We start from the raw sequence: 26,513 nt of genomic DNA, 5'->3' as shown, positions 1-26,513 counted from the left end.
TGAGCAGATCTGCTATGGTGTTTTGTACGCCTGGAACATGCTGTGCCAGGAGAAAGATGTTTTGGGGAATTGCCCATCTCCATATGCTCTGGGCTAAGCGGGAGAGCTGGGGAGAGTGTGTCCCCCCCTGTTTCTGTATATAATACATCGCAGTCATGTTGTCTGTGCGAATGAGGACTGCTTTGCCTGAGATCTGCTTTTGGAAAGATTTTAGGGCTAGAAAGATCGCCAAAAGCTCCAGATGGTTGATGTGGAGCGTTTTTTGCTGTGGCGTCCATAGACCTTGCATTGTGAGGTGTAAGAGGTGCGCTCCCCAGCCGGAGAGCGATGCGTCCGCTGTTAGAGTCACTTGAGGAACCGGGTCCAGGAACGGCCGTCCTTTGGAAAGGTTTGTGGTGTTCCACCACTGCAGAGAGTGATGTGTGCGGCCGTCCACCAACACCAGATCCGTCAGCTGACCCTGGGCCTGGTTCCACTGTTGTGCTAGGCACTCCTGAAGTGGACGCATGTGGAGTCTTGCATGGGGCACTATGAAGATGCAAGATGCCATCATCCCTATGAGCTTCATAAACACTCTTGCTGGGAGAGAGTGTTGAGGAAGGAATATTTTGCGTAAGGCTAGAATGCCGGTGATTCTGGCTGAGTTTGGATAGGCAATACCTTTTGAGGTGTCTATAGTGGCCCCGAGATATTGCTTCGTGTGAGATGGTATGAGGTGGGACTTTTGGTAGTTCACCGTGAAGCCTAGCTGATGAAGCAGTTGGATGGTGCTGTTTGTATGTTGCACGCATCGGTGGTAGGACGCGGCTTTTATCAGCCAGTCGTCTAAGTAAGGGAAGACGTGAATATGTTGACGTCTGAGGTGTGCTGCTACTACTGCTAGGCATTTGGTAAACACCCGTGGTGCAGTGGTGACCCCGAAGGGGAGAACCTTGAATTGGTAATGTTGCCCGTCCACCACGAACCTGAGGTATTTCCTGTGAGAGGGGTGTATTGGAATGTGAAAGTACGCGTCTTTCAGATCCAGTGTTGTGAGAAAGTCTCCCTGGCAGAGGAGTGGGAGGACTTGTTGTAAGGTGACCATGTGAAAGTGGTCTGAATGTATGTAGGCAATTAGAGGGCGGAGATCCAGAATGGGTCTGAGGGTCTCGTCTCTCTTTGGGATTAAGAAATATAGGGAGTAGACCCCTAGATTTCGTTGATTGACGGGTACCTGCTCTATAGCGTGTTTCTGGAGGAGCGAGAGTACCTCTTGTTTGAGCAGTGTGGAATGTTCTTGGGACATTGGGCGGTGCCTTGGTGGGATGTTGGGTGGGGTAGATGTTAGCTCGAGACAGTACCCTGACCGAATGATTTGGGTCACCCATTTGTCCGATGTTATGGACTCCCATACGTGAATAAAATCTTGTAGTCTGCCCCCGACCGGGGTGGAATGGTCTGGGGGGAGCGGGGGGGGAGTCATTGTGCGGGTGGGGTGGCAGAACGGGTGTTGTTGGTTTTGCCCCTGCCCTTATTGTTGTTGCCTCTGTAACCACCTCTTTGGTTGCCCTTTGAAAAGGTATTTTGAGGAGGGGATTTGTAGGAGGTAGAGGCATTATCGGTGGAGGAGCCTCTACCTGTGCCACGAAAGGACGAGCGTCGAAAGGAACGCTTAGAGGCTTGTGTTTGGAGCGCTCCCATAGACTTCGCTGTGTCTGTATCTTTCTTCATTTTTTCTAGCGCTTCGTCTACCTTTGGGCCAAAGAGTGTTTGCTGGTCAAAGGTGTGATTGAGTATTGATGTCTGGACCTCAGGCTTGAACCCTGATATCCTGAGCCAGGCATGGCGGCGAAGCAGGACACTGGTATTTATGGCTCTAGAAGCAGTGTCTGCTGCATCGAGGGCACACTTAATGGAGGTGTTTGTGATTAGTTTGCCCTCCTGTATCAGGTCATGAGCTTGGCGCTTGTATTTTTCTGGAAGGTGCTGCATAAGAGCCTCTAGTTCGTCATAGTGTGCTCTATCATATCGCGCAAGCAGTGCTTGTGTATTTGCAATGCGCCACATGTTTGCAGCCTGGTAGGCGGTGCGTTTACCAGACGCGTCCAGAAGTTTAGATTCCTTGTCTGGCGGTGGGGCATCTCCTGAGGATTGGGAGTTAGCCCGCTTTCTAGCTGTGGAGACAACTAGGGAATCTAGGGGAGCAGGGCCCTTGATGTATGCAGGGTCTGTGGGTGCCGCCTTGTACTTCTTCTCTATTCTAGGGTTTAGTACTCTGGCTCTGACAGGGTCTTTGAATACCTCTGTAGCGTGCTTGGTGACACCCTTAAGCATGGGTAAAATAGCAGTGGAACGGTCTTGTAAATCAAATGTATCCAGTAGGAAGTCTTCTTCCACTGGTTCACTGTGCATGTCCACCCCATGGTAGTGTGCTGCTCTCTGCACTAAATGGTGGAAACCTAAAGAGTCCTCTGGAGGAGACGGCCTTGATGGGTATAGGTCGTCTTGAGGTGCATTAGGTATGTCAGGGTTATTATAATCCTCCCATGGATCTGGGGTCCTTGGTGGAGTGGAATCCAATGGGGCGTCCCCTGGGTCATTGTCCGGGTCCCCGTCATCCGGATCTGGGGATGGGGCCGGATCGTAGTGAGGTAAAGGTGGAGGGGGTGGAGGTGGGAGGGGGGGTGGCAGTGGGGAGGGTACTCTGAGGGGAGAAGTAGCTGAGTCCCTCTTTTTGGGTGGAGGAGGAGGAGCCGGAGCCTGAAGGCGACGTTTCTTAGTGATTACAGTCAAAAGGCCAGTCTTGGGATCTCTGGACAAAGTCTTTTGTAAAGGGTCTGGTGTAAACAGAGCCAATGGCGCCGAGTCGTCTGTCGGCACCGGCGATTTCGGAACCGGAGGTTTCGATGTTCTGTGTACGCCATGCTTTTTCGAGGTCTCCGTGTGTTTCGGCGTCGAATGCTGTTTCGGCGCCGGAGCATCGGTGCCGACCGATTTCTGTTTGTGTTTGGTCGGCCCCGAGTGTCCAGGCTTCGGCACCGGTGGTTTCGGAGTCGAGCTGGATTTTGCAGGCTTTGGTGCCGGATGCTGTTTATCGGCACCGTGCGTCGGCTGGCTCGATCCCGAGCTGCCGTGAGACTTTGGGTGCTTCGACACCGGGCCCGAAGGTGGGGTGATCGAGGCTTTGGTTTTGCCCAGGCCGGCAGGCGAGGGAGTAACCGGAGTCTCTTTGGTTTTCGGTGCGGGGTTGGGAGGGGGCATAGTACTCACGGCCCGCTGTCCTGGTGTGACGTCCTCCAGGTCTGAGTCGTCGGCCTCGGAAGCGCTGACGATGTCTTCCCCCCGTTCGGTGTGTGTCTGCCCCGAAGCTTCGGCGTCGTCTCCGAAGATGTCCGGTGGAGCTGCAGAGGATGAGTGCGCCATGGTGCGTCGAGCTCTTCGATCTCGGATCGTTTTCTTCGATCGAAAAGACTTGCAGGCGGGGCAGTCTCTAGCCTCGTGTTCCGGAGAGAGGCAAAGGTTACACACCTGATGGAGGTCGGTGTGGGGAAATTTAGACCCACATTTTGGGCACTTTTTAAACGGAGTCCTTTCCATCGGCCGGGACCGGAGTCGCGGAGGGCCCGAAGGCCGGTGTCGATGTACGGGATGGAAAAGTGCCGCTTCGAGAGATGAAGATGATGAAGGGACTCGAAGAATCGAGGATTTTCCGTCGAGGCTGGAACCGTAGAAGTTCGAAGCCGGAGCACGAAGTATCACATCCGAGCCCGATGGCGGAAAAAAACAATCTGAGGATGGAGCCGAAGCCCATGCGCAGTACGGACCGAAGGAGGAGTCACCAAACTCGTGACTTCCAAAGACGGTCCAAGAAGAAAAACAAACTGCAAACATCCGGGCCCAACACCAGATGGCGACCTATGCTAAGTGTACAACTCTGCAGCTCATATGCCTCGAACATGCTATTTACCCCTCTAGCAGCATTGCTATCTGAATCTAGGTGCCAACAAATGGATGTGTATGAAATAAGTTTGCTCTCGAATAGAATTTGCTGGCCCAGTTTTCTGTGCTCTTCAGGAAGGTATTGGAGAAGGTCCTCCATTTCGATCCAGTGGGCACGCTCATACCTTGCAACCAGGCATATAGATTTTGCAATATGCCTGTGGTTGGCCGATGGCACTGCCACCCTTTTTCCGGCTGAATCAATATGCTTACTTTCTTTATCTGGCGATGGGGTATTACCGTTGGCCTAAGAGTTAGCTCATTTATGGGCTGTGGTGATGACCAGGGAGTCTGATGGAAGATGACCCCGAATATAAATGGGGTCAGATGGGAAAGCCTTATAATTATTGGCAACCCTGGGTGTTAGGACTCTAGCTCTGACAAGCACTTTAAAAATCTCTGGGGTGTGACGAAGCATGCCCGTAAGCATTGGGAGATATTGGGTGATGCGGCGAGTGAAGGAAAGTGTTTCAAAAAGATAGTCCTCCTCTAAGGGCTCCTTGTGAAGGTCTATCTGATGGAAAGAGGCGGCCCTTTTCATGAGTTCCTAATATGATGTAGAGTCATCAGGAGGGGAGAGGCAGGCACAGCAATAGGCAGGGTGTGTATCCCCTGGTGATTCCATGTCATATGTGTACCATGGGTCATCCTGTGGTAGAATATCGAATGTGTCCTCCACCCTACCCAACCATGTCAGAATGTGGGGATCCTTATAGTGTAATGTCAAGTGGATCCTCTAGAGAATGAGGTGAGGAGGGCAAAAGGTAGAGGAGATGGTGCAAGAGGTAAGGAGCTAGGGGCCTTATCTGCCTTGTGTATTTTTGCAGGAACTCAAAGGACCAAGGCTTCCTGAAATGAATGGTGTTGTTTGGATGGAGCAGCAAAGGCCGAAGGTCGGGTAAGGATGAGGCTGGTATTGAATATGCTACTTACCAGTATGCATCTGTTCTTGGCATGTAGGGCTGCTGACATTCATATCTGTGCATAGATCGCCGCCTAGTGTTGGGTCCGGATGTTTGCACGTTGTTGTCCTGGAAGAGTCTTCGGAGTATCCTGGGATAGGTGACTCCTCCCCTGGACTACAGTGCGCATGGGCATCCTCTCCATCCTCAGATTGTTTTTCGCCATTGTGGCAGTGATGGAGTAGATACAGAAAGTGATGACCATGCTTACAGTAATTCTGAGAGCTGCAGCTGCTACAGGCGCCGGGGAGGAGGGAGGGCGATATGAATGTCAGCAGCCCTACATGCCAAGAACAGATGCATACTGGTAAGTAGCATATTCAGTTCGAGGCATGTGGGCTGCTGAATTCATATCTGTGCATAGAATACATAGCAGTGCCCTCTATTAGCGGCGGCAACCAGTGCCAGCTGCAGCGGTCTGAAAAAGGGTTTTGAGAACAGCCTGTCCTACAGCTGCCTGCTGTTTTGATTGCACATCTACACACTAGTGTTTGGTAAATGTATGTGTAGTGGACCAGGTGGCTGCTCTACATATGTCATGCAGGGGAATGTTTCCTAGGAAAGCCATGGAGGCCCCTAACTTACGTGTTGAGTGGGCTCGTGGGGGAATCGTTAATGTGCGTTTAGCCTTTTGATAGCAAATTTGAATACATTTAACGATCCATCTGGCTATACCTGCTTTGGAGATAGCGTTACCTTTGTGGTGTGGGGCAAAGGCAACGAAAAGTTGTTTTGTCTTCCTAAAGACTTTAGTCCTGTCGATATAGTACATGAGGGCCCTCTTTACATCTAGTGTATGGAGTGCTCTTTATGCGACAGTTTGTGGGTTTTGGAAGAAAACAGGCAGTTCAATAGTTTGATTCATGTGGAACTGCGACACTACCTTGGGCATGAACTTGGGGTTGGTACGTAGTACGACCCTGTTGGCGTGAACCTGTATAAATGGCTCTTGAACGGTTAGTGCCTGGAGTTCACTAACTCTTCTTAAAGAAGTGATCGCTACTAGGAAAGCTACTTTCCAGGTAAGGAATTGAAGCTCGCATGAGTGTAGAGGTTCAAAGGGTGGACCCATCAGGCGTGTGAGGACCAAGTTGAGGTTCCACATTGGAGCCGGTGGGTGGCTTGGAGGAATGACTCGTTTGAGTCCTTCCAAGAATGCTTTGATGGCAGGCACTCTGAATAGAGAGAGGTGCTGCCTGGTCTGCAGATAGGCTGATATGGCGGTCAAATGGACACGTATAGAGGTGTACGCCAGATTGCATCGGTATAGGTGTAAGAGGTAACAAATTATGTTTTGTATGGATGCGTCTAGCGGGTTAATGTCATTATTATTGCAATAAATGACGAACCTCTTCCATTTGGCTGCATAGCAAGCTCTGGTAGTGGGTCTCCTGGCCTCCTTAATGATGTCCATACAGTCAGGTGGCAGGTTTAGGTAGCCAAACTCTAGGACCTCAGGAGCCAGATTGCCAGGTTCAGCTGCTGCGGGTCTGGGTGCTGAATCTCTCCATGGTTCTGCGTTAAATGCGCGGGTTCGATCCGCAGCCTTTGATGCGGCACCACGGAAAGTTCGAGAAAGGTGGTGTACCACGGCTGGCGTGCCCACGTTGGAGCAACCAGGACGAGTGTCAGTGAGTGTTGTCTGAGTTTGCGTGCCACCAGCGGTATCAGTGGTGCTGGGGGAAAAGCGTACACAAATCTGCCGGACCAGTTCATCCATATCGCATTGCCCTGCGACTGCGGATGTGGGAACCTGGCGGCAAAGCTTTGGCATTTTGCGTTTTCGCTTGTGGCGAATAGGTCTATCTCTGGATGACCCCATTGCTGGAAGTACGGTTGGAGTACTGATGGGTGTAACTCCCACTCGTGCATCTGGTGGCTGTGTCTGCTGAGCAGATCCGCCATCTGGTTGTCCTTGCCGGGGAGGTGTTCTGCCATGAGGAACATGTTCCTCTGAATGGCCCACTTCCACATGCTCTGAGCCAGATGAGACAACTGTGGAGAGTGTGTTCCTCCTTGCTTCTGTATGTAGTACATGGCGGTCATGTTGTCCGTCCGGATCAACACGACTTTGTTGCACAAGTGTACTTTGAATGCCTTCATTGCCAGGAAGATTGCCATCAGTTCCAGAAGGTTGCTGTGCATCTTCTTTTGTTGTGTTGTCCATAGTCCCTGCACTGTGTAGTGGAGTACATGAGCTCCCCATCCCTGGAGAGACGCGTCGGCTGTCAGTATTATCTGTGGAACAGGCTCTTGGAACGGTCGGCCCTTGCAAAGGTTTTGTGGATTCCACCAATGCAGAGAGTTGTATGCCCGACCGCTCACCAACACTAGGTCTTTCAGCTGTCCTTGAGCCTGATTCCACTGACGTGCTAAGCACTCCTGAAGCGGGCGCATATGTAATCTCGCGTGCGGGACTATGAAAATGCAGGAGGCCATCATGCCTATCAACTGCATGAACACTCGCGCAGGATGGGAGTGTTGGGGTTTGAATTTGGAAATCAGCATTTGTATGCTGTTGATCCTCACTAAATTTGGCTGAGCTGTGGCCGACAGAGTGTCTATAGTCGCACCTAGGTACTGCTGTACGTGTGCGGGCTGGAGATGGGATTTTGGGTAATTTAGTGAGAATCCCAGACTGTGAAGGAGGTGAATGGTGCGGGACATGTGGCTGGCACATTGCTGGGCTGACTTTGCTTGAACGAGCCAGTCGTCCAGGTAAGGGTAGACGTGTATGTGCTGCCTCCGTAGATGTGCCGCCACAGTAGCTAGGCACTTTGTGAAGACCCTGGGTGCTGTTGTCACGCCGAAGGGAAGGACTTTGAATTGGTAGTGCTGCCCTTGAACAGTGAACCCGAGGTATTTTTTGTGTGAGGGGTGAATGGGTATGTGGAAATACGCATCTTTGAGGTCCAGTGTGGCCAGGAAGTCTCCCTGCTTGAGCAGCGGGAGGACTTGCTGTAAAGTGAGCATGTGAAAATGCTCGGAAAGAATGTACCGGTTCAGGGGTCTCAGGTCTAATATAGGTCTGAGTGACCCGTCCTTTTTTGGTATTAAAAAGTACAGGGAGTACACCCCCGTACCTTGCTCGTGGACGGGTACGACCTCTATTGCGCCTTTTAGTAGCATACTTTGCACCTCCTGCTGTAAGAGCGTTAAGTGCTCTGAGGACATAGGACGGTTTTTGGAGGTATTGTGGGTGGGGTTGAGGTTAATTCTAGGCAGTAACCGTATTTGACAATATCTTTGACCCACCTGTCCGTGGTGATGGAGTTCAACGTGGACAGGAACCTTTGTAGCCTTCCCCCGACAGGTGTTATGTGGTCGGGAGGAAGGGAGAGGGCGTCACGGCTTGTTCTTGGGGGAGGACCTGGTGTTGCCGTAGCCGCGTCCTCTGCCCTTTGTGCTGGAGCCACGATATCCACCCCGGGTGTTTTTATCGTAGGTGGTTTGTGTGTTGCCCTTGTTGTATGTTTGCTGTGACCCCTGTCCTCTACCTGCTCCTCTATTTCCGGGGCGACGAAAGGAGCCGCTCCGAAAGGACTGCGTTTGTAGAGCCCCCATGGACTTTGCAGTGTCTGTGTCCTTTTTTATTTTCTCTAGGGTGGTGTCAACCTCCGGCCCGAATAAGTAGTCGGGGTTGACAGGTTGGTTGAGGATGTTATTTTGTACCTCAGGTTTGAATCCGGAGATTCGCAACCAGGCGTGTCGTCGCAACATGACGCTAGTGTTTATGGCTCTGGCAGCTGTATCCGCGGCATCCAGTGCACACTTAATGGATGCATTTGTGAGGAGTTGTCCCTCCCTGATGAGGATCTCTGCACCTTCTTTGAATTGGTCAGGGAGATGTTGGAGTAGTTGTTCTAATGTGTCGTAGTGTGCTCGATCGTAGCGAGCGAGGAGCGCCTGAGTATTGGCAATGCGCCATATGTTAGCTGCCTGGGCGGCAACTCGTTTGCCGGAGGTCTCTAGCACCTTGGACTCTTTGTCCGGGGGAGGAGCATCACCTCTTGTTTGCGAGTGTGCCCTCTTGCGAGCATTCGCCACTACAATGGAATTCAGAGGTAACTGGCCTCTAATGTAGGTAGGGTCCCCAGGCGCCGATCTGTATTTTTTGTCGATCCTGGGGTTTATTACTCTTGCCCTGGTGGGCTCCTTGAAGATGTCCTTTGCTGGTTTGAGGACACCCTTCAACATGGGTAGAGTTTTTATATTCCTTTCTGAGGATGCGAAAGTATCCATGAGAAAGTCGTCCTCCACGGTGTCAGAGTGGAGTTGCACCCCATGATTGGCCGCAGCACGTTCAATTAGGGCGTTGAACGCGGCAGTGTCCTCTGTGGGAGATGTTTTTGCTCCATAGAGTTGCGGGTCCTGTGCATCCATAGGTGCACCTGAGTCTACAGGGTCATCCCAAGCTTGATCAGGGTCCTGTTGGCCTTCAGGGTCCATCTCTCCAGGGTAGGGGACGTGGTCACCCATGTAGTCCTCCAAAACATCTGTGTCGGAGTGTGTTGGAGAGAAGGACTGTGGATCCTGGTAGGGGGAATGGAGAGGTTCGTAAAGAACTGGTTCCAAAGCCACTGGCAGCTTTCGCTTAAGTGGGATCCGGAAGGAGTCCAAAGCTGGCTCAGAAGTTATTTTCCTTTTGTGGAGCATCATCTTGCCGGTGTCGGCGTCGATGAGATGTGATGTGATGGAGACGTCTCCGCAGGAGAGCGTTCGGCAGGCGTGATCATGGTGTGGGTGACCCGTGTCCTGATCTGGAACAGTTTCGGGGCCGTGGATGGCGGCAGGCCAAAAGTAATGTTGGCCGGTGCCGAAGAGGCTGTTGGAGCTTTAATCGGCTCGGAGCCCGACGTGTCCTGGAGGACTGTTTTGTGTTTGGTGCGTTGCGCAGCAACTGGCCGCACCTGGAGCGCCATCGATTCCTTGGCGCCGACCGGTTCCGTAGAGTCGGGCATGGACTTCTTCGGCGCCGGAGAGTCATCGAGTCGAGGGGCGGTATTGGCCGTCGACGTCTTCGATGAGTGAGCCATTGGTGGTGCTGTCGAAGAGGTGTGAGACGCAGCAGGCATTTTGACCTTTGGGGTCGGAGCCGATGGTGTCGGAGCCGGGAGCCGAGTAGGTTTGTTGGCACCGAAGGTCTTTTTCCTTATATCGACGCCGACGTCGGCCGCTGCAAGCTCGGCACCGAAGTCTCTTTTGGTGCGCTCGGTGCCGACGGGTTTTGCTGGCGTCGAAGGTGTGGTGGGCCTCGATCCGACCAGCGTCACTTTCGGTTTCGGTTTCAGTTGAACCAATACAGCTTTCGGTTTCGGTTTCGAAGAAGGGAAACCAGCCGTTTTGGGTATAAATGGCTGCCGCTGAATGTCCGAGGCCGGGCCAGAGGGCGGGGCCGAAGAACTGCGGGATAGGTCTTGGGTAAGGCCCGAAGGCGATCCCTCGACCGGAGCCATAGACTGGCGCACTGGGATATCCTCAGTCTGTACGGGTAGGCCTTGCTCGTCACCGGAGCTACTCTCTTCGGCCCCTAAGGCCTCATTGTAGTCTCCTACCTCGGTGTCGTCTTCATCTCTGCGAAAGAGTCTTTCTTCGACGTCTTCCGATCCGGAGTCGTGTTCGGAAGCGGGGCTGGAGGGTAGGTTCTCCACGTCTTCGACATCTTCGGTTTCAGCGCTGAAGATGTCGGCCGGGGCCGGTGCCGCTTGCTGCGCTACGAGCCTCGCCGCTCGACGATTCCGTAGAGTCTTCTTGGATTGGAATCGGGCACAGGCCATACATGTCGATTCGTCGTGATCCGGTGAAAGGCATTTGTTGCACACCGGATGGACGTCGATGTGGGGATATTTCGCATTACATACAGGACACTGCTTGAATGGTGTCCTCGATTCCATCGTCGATGTTACGGGTCGATGGTCGGGTAAGAAGCGAAAAAGTTGGTTCTGGAAGTTAGTAAACTAACAAGATACTATCGATACCGATCGGGAACAGTACCGACGCGAACTAAAGGCCTTTTGGCCTAGAAAAAGTTTTTCCTAACTTGAGTCAAGATAAGCACATCCGAACCCAATGGCGGAAAAAAACAATCTGAGGATGGAGAGGATGCCCATGCGCACTGTAGTCCAGGGGAGGAGTCACCTATCCCAGGATACTTCGAAGACTCTTCCAGGACAACAACGTGCAAACATCCGGACCCAACACTAGGCGGCGATCTATGCACAGATATGAATTCAGCAGCCCACATGCCTCCAACGTATGAGGACTTGTTTTTTCCTGGAATCGAGATGATCCTGTAGTCTATGAAGGATGGGCTCGACTGCTGTCTCAGAATCAGGATTGGACAGACTATGAGGTCTTCAGATACGAAAGAGTCTTTTGTTTCTGTGCCAATGATCCCCTCGGTGCAGAGATGGATGAACTGGAAGGTGCAGGTCAGCTCAATGCAGAGTGTTGAGTCGTTGCCGGGGTGGTCTGTGTTGAAGCACACGGCTTGGAAGCCTTCTCCAGCGCAGAGCCCGAGCTGCTTGTGGCATCCGAAGTAGTCCGGTGCCGACCATGGCCAGAAGGCAGTGGCTGTCCAAAAGCATATGTGTGATGTTCCAGAGAGGCAGGTTCGGGGTGGTGTCAAGGGGAGGGGCCGCCATACTCAGATTGGTGAATATGTGGAAGGTCCTCTATCTACAGGTCGGACCCAGAGCTGCCCTCAATGGAGAAGGCTTCTTCATCTGCAGCAGATGGCTGTGGGTGTCGGTCCCCATCGACGTCATCAAGACCAAAAAGGGCTGGTGTTTCTTCAATTCTCCTCCGTGACATCCTTAGCTGACGTGCACAACGGTCACGAAAAATTTTCTTGGGGAAGAAGGAGCAGCAGGCGTAGCAGTCTGCCTCACGCTGTTCCGGCGAGAGGCCAAAATTACAGACCTGATGTAAGGCAGTCTCGGAGTGTATTTGGCATGGCAATGAGGACTAACAAAAAAGGCGTTCGCTCCATCACTGTGGAGACGTACGCAAAAGATGCAATGGAGAGGAGTGTAGGCCCTCATGAGCAAGGCCCAGGAGGGGCCGTGATTGATAAGGACCCATTTGATCAAAACTTCGAACATCAATATGCAAGGGAAATAGGAACGCGACCAAAGACAATGTCAACTGAGGCACGGTACTGTGCGAACTGAAAAGAACAACGCAATGGTGTTGAACCGGAGCAAAGGAGCACACGTCCAAACCAGATGTTAGAAAGAAAACAATATAATAACAGGGGGGGAAGGAGAGAGGGTGGTGTCACTCTACCTCTTTACTCGAAAGACTTCTACAAAGAAAAACAACTTGCACATATTCGGACCAACACTAGATGGCAGGAGTATGCACAGCATGTGTCTCTACAGCCACACATGCCTCAAACACACAGGCTTAAGAGTCTGTGTAAAATTTGGGCATGTCAATCAATAGCTTTTTTCTCTAGCATGGACAGGTTCACTATGGGCATTATATATGTAACCTGATGTTTAAGCTCCACACCACCCTTGCAAAACTACTACCCACAAACAACATGCAGAAAGCTTTAAAAGCTCAAGAAAAGAAATCTTATTCCATTATTTAATTTTTCATGCAAATTAGTAAAAAAGAACCAAAGTTATTGGCAAAACAAAATAAAAGCTTATTTTATTTAAAGAACAAACTAAAAATTGCCATGTCTAAATTAAACAAAGTTTTTAGAACACAAAAAAATAATATGCCTGTGAATGGTCACAGCTTTTATGAAAGGAAAGTAAGAAATGGATACGAGATCTTGCACACAGATGGAGATATTAACTATTTTGAAAATCTATAAGGGGCCTATGAAAGATAATCAGTAGTTTCTACATAGCAGGACAGAACTAACAGATGCAGGAGCACAGCATCCCAATTATTACAATGGGTGGCAGCAGATGCTAGGAAACTTATCTACAACACAAATAAACAATGTACTCTTTTCACCAAACAGTCGTGCTTCAGCCGCCAAAATAGTCATCTTGTTGTGCACTCTTAAAGTTTCTTACTTGGACGTCAGGCATCCAAACTTAAAAAGATCTGAAACCGCTTACCTTGGCAGAGGCACCGGTCTCCATTTCCAGGATGAGCACAGGGCGGTTGGGCTGTTCGTCAATCATCTGCTTGGTCTTTTCTAGTACCTGGTGGTCATGAAACAGAACGGACCATGAACGTTTAGGACATGCTTTAAGATGTAAGAGAATATACCAAGGAAGGAGAAACGGTCATGCATAAGTGACTTTGTCACTCTTGAGCTAACTATCAACACAGAACAATCTTCTGTTTCTACTACCACAAGCCAACTCGCATCAGCTCTCTCATTTACACTCCTAAACACCAGGTCCTGAGACAAGCTCCTCCTACCAGCAGTTAACAAAAACCCTCAAACCCATTCAGTATGCTCCTTCCACACGTTGCTATGGAAGAGTAGTCCCCGCTAACATGCTTGCACTCCTAAGAGAACTCCAATCATAACCACCTTCCATCTCTTCACAAGGTAATACTCCCCACCTAGCCCACTCTACAACTCCAACACTGAATGTACCCTATCCTCAACAAGTAGGTTTCCAAAAATGCCTCTGAAGCACCCCCACTTTGAAAAGTGTCTGATTGCACCTCTCAATGGATCTTGTCCTCAAGACAGTGCTGCATTCAGCTTTGACTAATATTCAGCCCTTACCCGTTTCTGAACATCAGCTTTGCAGGCACGATCAAGGTCATCCATAGTCTTCTTCAGACCTTTCAGAGCCTCCCTTAACTCATCCTTCTGCCACTGGGCAATGACTGCAGTGGCAAGAGTCTACCAAAGAAGCACAGGTTTTGATAAATATCACTGTATAACACAGACAGTGAAAAATATACATACTGTTTTATGAATAAAAATTTAAAAAAACACCTTCCACCCTAAAAGTACAATTTTAGAGGCTCTGCAAGTCACAACATACCGCAAGGGCATATTCTAAGCTATGTGAAGATTTTGTACAGAAGCATCATCAATAGACCGGGAATAAGAATATTAGCACAGCAGTAAGAGGAGTTATGGATCGATCAATGTGCATTAGTTAAGGCTGCTTAAGTGACGAACACCATATATGAGAAACTGAAAGGGTGCGGACATGCAGTGCTGGAGCAACAGGTCAGGTTGGCTGAAGGCAACACATCTTCGACTTCGGATGATCAATCAATGCTGTAGTGATTCATTCCACTCCTGTAACCACTCTTTGTAAGAAATCAGAGTTGCAATGTTTTAGGAACTGACCTCACCAAGGTCAGCAATTTCCTTTTGAACGTCCTTGTTGGGGGCAGTCTGCACTTTCACTTTAGCATCTAGAGCAGATAGAGATTGCTTCAGGCTATCAACTTTCCTTAATGCCTAGAAGAAAAATATTGACAGTGCTTTAAAATATCATCATTACAGTGCGGTTCTTCAGCTAGCACCCTAGTAGGCTATCTTGATTCCAGAAACTATGATGAGATCTTTGTTTCGCCTTCTTTTATTAGTGCTAAACTACCTTTACACATAGATTCCTGACTATCTTCTCTCTCCACTACTTGTTACCCAGCAATCAGGCCTACTGACACAGGCGATAGAAAATCATTAAAAGATTCACTAATCCTGTAGCACATGGTAGACAGGGAGGGGAGTGCAATCCTGCTAAAAACTGTGCTGCATGTTGACACCTAAATAAGCTCAGAAGTCAGACAATACAGCTGCATATCAATTCCAGAAGTACGAGTTACTTACCTTCGGTAACGATGTATCTGGTAGAGACGTTGTTTAGCCACAGATTCCTTAACTTAGAATATCCCCAGGCGTCAGACTGGATCCGTAATTTTTTTGCAGCAGCAGCACCTCTGCGTGCCGGGGGATGGCGCCACACGACCCCGCCCTGACGTCGTCCACGTACATGACGTCAGCGAGGTCATATAAGTACCTCCTGGTGCGCGGACGTCAGTTTTCTTCGGAGAAACTTTTCCATGACAACGCGGAGCCACCAACAAAAAAACTGTGAAAGTATGGGAACAGTGTGAGAGGGATGACAATCTGTGAATAAAGAAAGAGGATGGTGCAAGACACCATCGTAAAAGACAGAATTAGACACTGTCTACATATAAGCGAAAAAAGGTGTGAGAAAGAACCCCGCAAGCTAAGTGAAGACCCTTCCCAAGTGCAACAAGGGAAGAGTATCTCAACAGACAGAAATAGACTGTCATTACCATGCAGAACAACAGGCAGAAATAGACTGTCAGCACCATGTAGAAGTGTGTCGTCTAGCAAGAACGGAGCACAGAGAGAACAGTCCACCGCAGGAAGGTATGAAAAGACTGGCACTGCCCCTATAGTAATGGAGGTCTGAAACAGAGGTCAACAGATCCCCAAGAAGACGACTGTAGAGGAGACCAGAACCCTGAGCCAATAGAGAAGGCGGGAGGGAGGGAAGGCAAGGCAGCAGGAGAAGAGAATAAAATGAAGAGGAGTCTCTTGATGAAGGTTAACCAAAGGGCATCATGTTACAGGTAAGAAACCCTTGAGAGGGCGTCAGCTGTATTATGGCAACTCTCAAAGGAACACAACAATGTAAGCACTCCTGAGAGAAAAACCAATGCCAACTGTAAAAGGGGGCCAGTGGGGAACCCCACTTGGCAAGGTCCTCGCAGAACGGGGAGGCTGGGTGGGCGTTAAGGAATCTGCGGCTAGACAACATCTCTACCAGATACATCGTTACCGAAGGTAAGTAACTCGTACATCTGAAAGAGACATCTAGAGGCAGATTCCTTAACTTAGAAAAGATACCACAGCCATACCCCAAAGGGGAGGTGGGTCTGCGACAGAACAACAGAAGATCAAGCATTTGAGCCTGCAACAGAGTGACGGACAGTGGGGAAGGCTGTGGCGGAACAGCCAGACAGCAACCCAAAGAGCCCGGAAGAGCAAAAGATAACGGGATGCAAGATATCCCAAAATGCCATAATGGCGCTACACCATACTTGTATAAGCATGAGAGGTCAAAACGACACCCGCCATATAAGGAAAAAGGACCATTCTTAGTGTAATGGCACACTATGAGAACACCGACCAAAGGTGGAGAAGAAACAGGAGGAGATGAAACCGGAGCCTACCAGGCTAGCCCACGGAAGGCAGGCCGGAGAGGCTACAGCCAAGAACCGAAAGGTCAAGAAATAGAAATAAGCAATTTTTTTCCCCCCCGAATTGCAGGTGGAGACAAGAAACACGCCAAGTGCACACCCAGTCCCAAAAGGAGGAACAGGGGCGAACAGTAACAAACTTAAGCACGCTGATGTAGGCCACCACAGAAACATGCGCAGAGCAAATAGCTACAGAGACCATAAGGTGGTGTAGGTAAAATAAGCATAAGGCTGCCCAACCAGGCAGCGGTAAGACCAAGGTGAGAACCAACACACGGATACAGATATGCAGGGTGGAGACCTAGAACGACTGACATTAGAAGAGCCGTCCCGCATGCCCAGCTGATACAATAGCACAGCCGAAGGAAGGTGTAGCAGAGGCACCAAAGTGCAGAGGAAGATTTGCAGAATTTCAGACCACACCCTCCGACTGGAAGGAAAGAAATCCTTGTCCAGAAGAGAGAACCGTTCAGTAACTGAACACGAAGAAGGGAGTAGTGTAAAACCGGGGCACCACCCCAGTAAGCGGAACGCAAAAAGGGGCCTTCTTGGTAATGCCGCATGCATCACCGGAAAAGTCCCTGAAACATGTAGACTTCGGACCAGACCTTGCAGCCTCGAAGAGAGGTGAAGAGTGAGGAAGAAGAGTTCCCATGGAACGTACGTGTGTATATATATATATATTACCAACATTCTATTTTGAATAACTTTGGCGCCGGTCGACGAATCCTCGCGAATTTCTCAAAATAGGCGGGGCGATATGCTCCGCTCCTACCCTGAAAGTCTCGGGGGGATTCGTCAAGCGGGGGCTGAGATAAAAGGGGGGTCCCAAAACGCGTTTTTCCCATGCATTTTTCCATAGGACCTTTAGAACGAGCTACAGCCCGAACGGCTGAACAGAATTACTAGAAATTTGGCAGAGAGGTAGTCCCTAGGTCAAGGAAGTGCCTTTTGTAGGTTTGGTGTAAATCTGTTCAGTTGATTCTGAGAAAATAGCCTTTAAATCAATATATATATCTGAGCCCGCTTACGGTACGCTTACCGTACGCTTACCGTACGCTTACCGTAAGCTTACGGTGGCGTGCGCGAGCGCGATTCTGATTGGCTCTTAGATCTTAGTAAACATTCGAATCGGCCGAAACCAGGAAGCGGCGTCCGCCATTTTGTCTCTCGCACTGAGTGTTGTTTATCAAACATGATGGCCAAAAACATGTTACGGGGCTGTTTTGACAACTCCCTCCCACATAGTCATGTTGAGGGAGTCCCCAAACACCCCCCAAGAGCAAAAACGGTTTTATTTTTTTTTCGGCAATTTCGCGGGGTACGCTTACCGTACGCTTACCGTAAGCTTACCGTACGCTTACGGTAAAAAAATAAAAATAAAAAAAACACTATCCACACTTACCCCACCCCCTGTGCTTTTGGTGGCCGCAGGCCACCAAATGTGCAGGGCTTATTAATAGAGAAAAAAAACGTAATTTTGGCAACATGAAATTATAAAATCGAAATAAAAAAAACACTATCCACATTGACCTCACCCCCTGTGCTTTTGGTGGCCGAAGGCCACCAAATGTACAGGGCTTATTAAAGTTGATAAAAACCGTGCACGGAACGAACTGCGTTAAGTGGGCGCGCACGCCACAAATGGCGTAAAGTAACTTAGCATTTAAAAAAACCGTACAAATTCACTGAAAAAACCATAGGTTTCACACACGTTATAGTTAGGAAATAGCATTAAAAAAACCTTGCTAATTCACTGAAAAAACCATAGGTTTCACACATGTTATAGTTAGCTGGACATTTTACTGATAAAAAACCAATGAAATTCCCCCGTTATAGTTACTGTAGGCAACTATAACTCACGCGACCGTAATCCTCTGCTGATGACATATGTGTCTTTATGAAAAAAAAATATTTGTAATATATGTATAGCTAAAATTTAATGGAAGAAGATATGGGCAAATAAGTGTCTAAATACAGTATTAGCATCAGCAGAGGATTGCGGTCGCGTGAGTTATAGTTGCCTACAGTAACTATAACGGGGGAATTTCATTGGTTTTTTATCAGTAAAATGTCCAGCTAACTATAACATGTGTGAAACCTATGGTTTTTTCAGTGAATTAGCAAGGTTTTTTTAATGCTATTTCCTAACTATAACGTGTGTGAAACCTATGGTTTTTTCAGTGAATATATATATACATACACATACATATATACATACATACACACACACACACGCACACGCACACACACACACACATAAGCTGCCTTTAAAGCGTGATGAACACCCCGAAGGAGGAGAATGAAGCAAATAAGCACGTTGACCAATGACGTACAGAAGATGACGCCAAGGCACAACACTGAGTACCATACAACGGCAGATAAGCCAGAGGACGCCTAGAGGTCAAAGGAACTCTTAGGCCCAGTTGACAAACAGAGCTATATAATAGCAAACAAGTACCCCACACGGAGTATGCACAACCCAACAACGGGGAACACGTTTATTAAGGCAAGTCACAGTCAGAGGAACAATCTGTGGAACACTGCCACAGTAGGTTAACCGCCAGTTAAAAACACATAATGCATCCAAAGGATGGCAAATGAAAGGGCAAACACCTCCAACTATGCGAAAGGAAGACCTGAGGCTTACTATCAGCCTAAAACACAACGCATCAAAAGGATGCTAAATGAAATGGTACCACCCCAGAACAAACGCCTGAGGAACACAGGCCTAAGAGGGGAGGGGTGAAAGCCGGCAAGAAGGCGCTGAACAGCAGTGTCGACGTGTGCATCAAACAATAAAACTCCATCAAAGGGTAAATCAACAAGACTCTCCCGGATATTTTCGGGGAAGATGCTATCCCGTAACCAAGCATGGCGCCGCAAGACGACAACCAGCCATAGCCCGGCCTAAGGAATCAGCAGCATCCAAGGCGGAGCGGATTGTGAACTCAGCAAGGTCACAGCAATCCCAGAGAAGATGAAGTAGGTCAACACAAGCGCCTGCAGTGCTGGTGGAGAGCAAAGACTCTGCAGAGTCCCACAGGGCAGAGGTAGCCTGAGCCAGGACACACAGCGTATTTAGTGACCGTAGTGCAGCACTAGTGGAGGCAAAGATGTTCCGACCCCAGGACTCAAGCCATCGGGACTCCCGGGAGGGAGAAAGCAATAGCCGGGGCAAGGAAGGGAAGGCAGTTTGCAACACAAACCCCTGCACGTCTGGTTGCACAAATAAGCAGACGGGGTCATGTGGAGCAGGACGGTGGCGGTGCAAGACTGAACGAGTCACCGGAAGCTGGCTTAACCCATTTACCCAAAAGGGCACCATAAAGAGAAGCTTCAAATGGCAGAAGTGGCTCCACATTCCCTGATGCACTGTGAAGGACATCAAGTAAAGGGTTCCCAGACAATGGCGATGAAGGTGGTTGCATATTCCAAAGCAGAGTGGCCAAAGAGACCCATCTGAAAAAAGCTGCACCAGCCTTGGTAGCCCTCCCGAGGAGGGGATAGCAGCTCATCAGTAAGAGAGGGCTGTAAGCTAACCATCCTAAAATAGTGAGGGTGCAACCAATGCCCAACCGAGGGAAGTCCCATTGACGAGGCTCTTGAGGAGAAGAGGAGGCTGGCGGGTGCTCTTGAGGATGTGGGGATCCCGCCAGATCCATGTATTCTAAGGGAGGCACCGGCAAGAATATATCCGGCATCGCCGGGCATGAGGCCGCCGCCAAACTCTCCCTGGACGCCTCAGGAGAAGAGGCAACAACCCAGCGTCGATGCAACGCTGAAACTACTTTAGTAGGCGCTGACCGAGCTTTGATTGGCTCAGACTCTACTCCATCCGGCGTTGAGTCGGCTCCATCTGGCGCCAAATCCACAATAAGCTCCCCCTCAGATGAAGGAGAAGGCGCTGGAGCCAGGGATGCAAGCCTCCGGCGCCGCAACGGTGCCGACTCAGCCTCAACCAGAACCGGCTCCGACTCCGAAGGAAGAAGCGGAGTCGGGGAGGCAAACCTTCAGCGCCACCTCAGCCTCAACCCGAACAGGCTACGATTCCGGAGAAAGAAGCAGAGGAAGAGTCGGGGAGGAGAGTCTACGGCACCGGAGCGGCGCCGACCCCGGACAGGCAGCCACCTGCCCAGAAGGCCGAGGCGTGCAAAAAGCAAGGCTTTGAGCACCAGCAACCACTCCACAGGGAGCCCCACAGGACTAGGCGGCGCGGCAGCGGTACCATGGGTCATACACCCTGACGGCTCCACATGGATCGTAGAGGGGGACCCAGCCATGCCGCGCCCTGGCGATACCACATCTCCGACATCCCTGGAGGGCAAAGGCTCATTCGACGCCGGGGGCGAAACCACCGGCGAGTCCGTCGGGGATCCCACAGCTAGCGGAGGCCCCGAGGACGCCACAGGGACGGGAGAGGACCAAAGGGAGGCCCGCAAGGCCGTGGCATAAGCCTCCAATTGGGCCCGAGTCGCCCCCGCACCCGGATAGGGTGGATAAAGGGGGGGGGGCGACTGTTGGGGGCACACGTCCGGATTGTTCCGAGAGCCAGCGCCCCTGACAACAGATGAAGGCGAGGTGGAGGACCTCGGCGACAAGCGCCGCAAATTACAGAGAAGTGGCGAATAACGGCCCCAGGCGGTGATCGATGACGGAAATGCGTTGAGAAGGTCGTGGGACGAGATGACTCCGACCGGGACAGCTGTGCCGAAAGTAGCTTCATTCAGCGCTCCCGCTGGGACTTCAGCTTGAGGTGTTGGCAGGCGTCGCAGTCCATGGAGTCGTGGTGCTCGCCCAGACACCACATGCAGATAAGATGCGGGTCCATCGCGGACATTTGCCGCGAACAGCAAATACAAGATTTAAAGCCCGAGGGCATCCAAACTGTTCCAGACGCGAAGCGTCGAAAAAGGGCCTGAAAACAGGCCATAGGAACCGCTCACTCCGAATCCGCGTTGCACGCGGAAAAGAAGGAAACTGACGTCAGTGCTCCGGGAGGGACTTATATGACCTCGCTGACGTCACGTACGTGGACGAAGTCCGGGTGGGGTCGTGTGGCGCCGTTCCCCCAGCGCGCGGAGGTGATGCTGCTGCTGCAAAAAAAAACGGATCCAGTCTGACACCTGGAGATATTCTAAGTTAAAGAATCTGTGGCTAGATGTCTCTATCAGATAGCCACTATTTGGAAGACAGGGTAAACAATGAACTAGCCTATAGAGCTGTCAAAGGAGACTCCAAACAAAACCTAATGAATAAGCAGAAAATCTCTGGGGACTGAATACAGAATCCACACTTTCCTCAAGTTATAGGACTTCAAATGGAAAAAAAAAATAGTTTTGAAAAAATATTTTCAGGGGCTCCACCTGTTATTTTGGAACATTTATTACAGTGTGGTTGTACCTCTCTTCAGTCTCTATTAAGGAAAAGAAAGCAGAGATTTTCAGATATGACTGTCTGACATCTCTGCAGCGTTTTGATTATATCTGCATTTCAACACGTTTTAGCTTTAAAATGATTTGTTTCAGCAAAACAATCAACTATTATAATCCACAGAAGTGCCACTCAGTGTCGGACCCTTATAATACAATATGAAATTAAATTAATGTATGCCACTTCCACTAAGAAACAATATGCAAGACCTAAATGCCGGCTGTGTATTGTCCACATTAACCGTCATGACCAAGCAACACAAAGTTCTCTTGCAATTAACAGGTCTGGTTATCAGCCAAGGCACTATCCCCCTTTCCTGACAAAGAATGCCCTGCCACCCAAGAGAGAACTGGCTAGTTGCTATTTAGTCACTTAATGCATTGTCGTTTTTGATTCCCTAAGGTCGCTCCTCCACACTCGGCTGCAGCTTGGCGTTTTGGAAATCGTTTTCCTAACCATTCTGATACTTTTCTCACCTTCTGTGCCTCTTGGCCCGTGACTGCCACGATTCGCCGAATCCCTTTAGCAATTGCTTCCTCTGAGACTATGACAAACGGGCCTGCATGACTGGAGTTCTGCAGGTGCCTAAAAATGAAATAACTCCCTTTAAAAACCAAGCTTCATATAAGAAGATAATGCCTTGTAAGAATTTTGCGTGACTATCAGGAAACTGGTTCAGCATTAAGAATGACACGGAAGGATAATGGTGGGGCAGGGATCATAACATTTCAAGTAAGGAGTATGTTACTTACGCTGTAAGCATCTATCCGCAGCATGTAGTGTCAGATTCATAGGATTAGCATACTCCTGTCGTCTAGTGTTAGGCTTGGACATTTGCAACTTGTTTTCCTTTGAAGTAGTCTTTCAAATCACAAGGTATGGTGACTCCTCCTATAGTCTGTATTGTGCATGGTCATCGGCTCCATTGATAGACAGTTTTTGGCTCACTGGGTGAGCTTGGTAAAGGAGCAATAGAGAGATAGTAAAGATAAACATGCAAGATATAGTTTGATAAGAATAAGTGTTTATGAATAGTGTGTACGTGAACCATTAGCTTCTGGGGCGGAGCGTAGGAGCATATGAATCTACGGCTGCATGTTACAAAAAGGGTAACTGATACAGTAAGTAACATATTCCATTTATAGAATGTATTGGCCGTAGATACATTTGCTTAGCATTGAATGCAAAGCAGTGCTCCCCAAAAGAAGTGCCTGGCTAACAGTTGACGTAGGTACTTGAAAAAGTGTACGTAATACAGCTTGACACACTATAGCTTGTGGATTAGTTAAGAAATCAAAACAATAAGTCTTTGTGAATTAATGTGGATTATTCCATGTAGCTGGCTTACAAATATTCGCCAGTGGAATGTTTCCTAGGAAAGCCATAGAGGCTCCTTTCTTACATCTGGAGTGAGCTCTTGGGGCTGCAGGTAGCAACCGCTTAGCTTTGTGGTAGCAAGTTTGAATGCATTTTACTATCCACCTTGTGATTCCTGCTTTAGATATGGGTGAGCCTTTTTTGGGTTTGAAAAAGCTACAAAGAGTTGTTGAGTTTTTCGAAACGGTTTTGTCCTGGCGATGCAATACATTACTGCTCTTTTAACACAGAGCTCTTTCTGCCACGGAGTCTGGCTATGGACAAAACACTGGGAGCTCAATGGTTTGGTTGAAATGAAAAGAAAAAACTACTTTAGGGAGCAATGTTGGATTTGTTCTTAGTACTATTTTATCTGGACAGCTTTGAAAAAAGGGGTCTTCAAGGGTGAGTACTTGAAGTTCACTTATCCATATGAAAGTTCACTTATCCATATGAAAGATATTATAGTCACCAAGAAAACTACTTTCCAGGTGAGGTACTGTAGATCACGTGAATGTTGTGGTTCAAAGGGAGGACCTATAAGCCTGGTGAGAACAATAATCAGATTCCAGGCAGGTGCTGGTGGGCTGGAGGGAGGAATGCCTCTTTTTAGTCCCCCCCATAAATGCTTTAATAACTGGAATATTTGTACTCAAGATCAGTTTATTGAATTTTTCCAAAAACATTACTGTATGTAAAGGGGTAAACACTCTGTGCTCCTGTCGATATGCGGAGAGCCATTCCTGGACCAGGGGTTGGCAGGGAGAGGCTTCCCCTGTGCCCCCAAAGCCTAATAATGGACATAGTGATAGTGGGGAAGGAAATGGCGTAGGGTTGTCCAGGGAGAAACTAGTGGGGCCAACAGGGCCCAACCTTAATAACTGGAATTTTGAACAGCGACATGTGTTGTCTGTTTTGAATGTATGCAGCAAACCTGCTAGGTGTAACCTAATAGAGGTGTATGCAAGTCCTGTCTGCTGTAAATGGAGCAGGTAGCAAATAAGGTCTTGTACCATAGGGGAAATAAGAAGAAGGATTTTTTTTAGCTAACCAGCAACACGCAAACTTTTTCTACTTTACTGCGCAATAAGCTTGTGTGGTTGGTTTGAGATCCCGTTTTAAAATGGTCATACATTCCTGTGGAATACATTCCTGTGGAATACAGAGAAATCCCAATTATAGAACTTCAGGAGCCAGATAGCTAGATTTAACTTTTTGGGGTTGGTGCGTGTAACCATCCCCTGCTCCAGAGTTAAAAGATGTGGCCAGATTGGCAGTTTCTCATGTGGTACAACAGATAGTTGTAGTAGGGTCGTGAACCAAGCTTGGCAAGCCCATGTTGGGACAGTCAGAATTAGTGTGAGGGATGTGTGTGTGTGAGTTTCTGAACCATGTAAGGAATGAGTGGGAGAGAAGGAAAAGCATAGGCAAATATCCCGGACCAGCTGATACATAGGGCATTGCCTTTGGACTATGGCGGAGGAAACCTGGAGGCAAAGTTTTGGCATATTGCGTTCTGGTATGTGACAAAAGGTCTATTTCTGGTGTTCACCACCATTGAAAATATGAGTGAAGCAGTGTTGAATCAGTTTCCCACTCGTGTATTTGTTTGCTGCATTTTGCTGAGCCCATCTGCAAAGTCGATGTTCCCCCCCCCCCCCCCCCCAAGTAGGTTTTCTGCTAGGAGGTGGATGTTGTGATGTATGGCCTAGTACCATATGCGCTCCGCTATGTGGCAGAACTGTATGGAATTAATGCCTCCCTGTTTTTGAATGTAGTACATGGCGTTCATGTCAGTACCAACGAAAACTACTTTCTGGTGAAGATGTTGAAAAGCTTTGACAGCTAACTGAATTGCTAGAAGCTCCAGCTCATTGATGTGTTAATATTTCTGCACTGGACACTCTTGGATGCCTACTGTGAGATGTTGCATATATGCCCCAACCTTGTAAGGAGGCTTTGGTTGTAATGGTGACCTGCGGGAAGGAGGCCTTTCGAAGGGCCATCACTGCAACAGATTGTTGCTGTTCCACCACTGCAGAGAGCAATGAGTTCCTGGCCCTATCAACACAAGATCGTGTTTACACCCCTCTGCTTGGGACCATTGAGACTGGAGGCATTGCATGGCATGTGCAGTAGAGTATGTGTTAGTATGGAGATACATGGAGCCATCATGACCAGAAGAATCATCACTGTTTTGACTAAGTGACGATTTGGGTGAAAAAGAGGCAACACAAGTTGGAACTTTGGTACTCTTGGTGGACTGTGATATGCTTTTGCTCTGGAAGTCTTGGATTGTGCTGGGAAACAGCTGCACTTGTAAGAGTTCCAGGTAGGATTTTGTAGTAGTGAGCGTAAAGCCCAGATTGTGTAAAAGGTTGACAACTCTGAGTGTCCTGCAGGCGTTGTTTGCTTGCACTCTTGATCACCCTATCATCTAGGTATGGGAACTCGTGTTTGCTCTCCCTTCTGAGATGAGCTGCTACTTCTGCGAGGCACTTTGTAAATACTCTTAGCGCAGTAGTTACTCTGAATGGCAAAACTTTGAACTGATAATGTAGGCCACTTACTTGAAAACAGAGTTATCGCCGTTGGGCTGGATGTATTGGTATGTGAAAATGGGCATCTTTGAGATCTATGTCTGTCATGAAGTGTTTTTGCTGTAACAGTATTTATTACTTCTTGGAGCATTATGTGGTAGTGCTCTGACAGGATGTATTTGGTGAGTGACCTGAGGTCTAGCATAGGTCTTAAAGTCCCATATTTCTTTGGAATGAGGAAATACAGCAAGTACACCCCCTGTCCTTGGTGTTGTATTGGGGTGGGCTTTATGGCCCCTCTTTTCAAGCAGAGAATGAATCTCCTCTTGTAAGAGGAAGAGATGTTCTTTTGACAGTTTGTGTTCAAGGCGGAATACTGAAGGGTGTGATGTAATCTTGAGACAATACCCATTTTTTTATTATTGAAAGGACCCACAGATCTTATGTAATTTGTACCCAGTATGTGTGGTAGTCCTGTAGTCGTCCCCCTACTGGTGTTAAGTGTGGAGGTGGGAAGTGTAGAGAGTCACGGTTTAGTGGCAGTGATCCCCTTGAAAGAGGATCCAAGACCTCAGCTTTTGCTATCCCTGTACAGTGTACTGTAAGTGAGAGGGGATTTGTTTCTTTTGGGAGGGGGGGGGGGATGTAAGAGGAGATGGCTGCTTTGGATGCCCCTCTGTATTGGCCCCTCTGAAAGGAACCACTGTGTTGATAAGATTGAATATGCTACTTACCAGTATGCATCTGTTCTTGGCATGTAGGGCTGCTGACATTCATATCTGTGCATAGATCGCCGCCTAGTGTTGGGTCCGGATGTTTGCACGTTGTTGTCCTGGAAGAGTCTTCGAAGTATCCTTGGATAGGTGACTCCTCCCCTGGACTACAGTGCGCATGGGCATCCTCTCCATCCTCAGATTGTTTTTCGCCATTGTGGCAGTGATGGAGTAGATACAGAAAGTGATGACCATGCTTACAGTAATTCTGAGAGCTGCAGCTGCTACAGGCGCCGGGGAGGAGGGAGGGCGATATGAATGTCAGCAGCCCTACATGCCAAGAACAGATGCATACT

General features: G+C 48.9%; 1 protein-coding gene across 1 annotated transcript in view; it reads right to left on the bottom strand.

The window, feature by feature from the left end:
- AARS1 (alanyl-tRNA synthetase 1) overlaps positions 1-26,513 on the bottom strand; it is a 294,909-nt gene that overhangs the window by 41,237 nt on the left and 227,159 nt on the right. Inside the window, exons 16-19 of the mRNA XM_085638756.1 lie at positions 22,025-22,133; positions 14,227-14,340; positions 13,648-13,767; positions 13,022-13,108 (exon numbers count right to left, since the gene is read on the bottom strand). Of these exons, the coding sequence (XP_085494882.1) occupies positions 13,022-13,108; positions 13,648-13,767; positions 14,227-14,340; positions 22,025-22,133 (430 nt within the window). The remainder of the gene's footprint in view (positions 1-13,021; positions 13,109-13,647; positions 13,768-14,226; positions 14,341-22,024; positions 22,134-26,513) is intronic.

This window comes from Triturus cristatus, chromosome 12, assembly GCF_964204655.1.
Source record: "Triturus cristatus chromosome 12, aTriCri1.1, whole genome shotgun sequence".
NCBI lineage: Eukaryota > Metazoa > Chordata > Amphibia > Caudata > Salamandridae > Triturus > Triturus cristatus.
The sequence above is the reverse complement of the archived record's forward strand: the minus strand, read 5'-3'. Positions and strand labels throughout refer to the sequence as shown.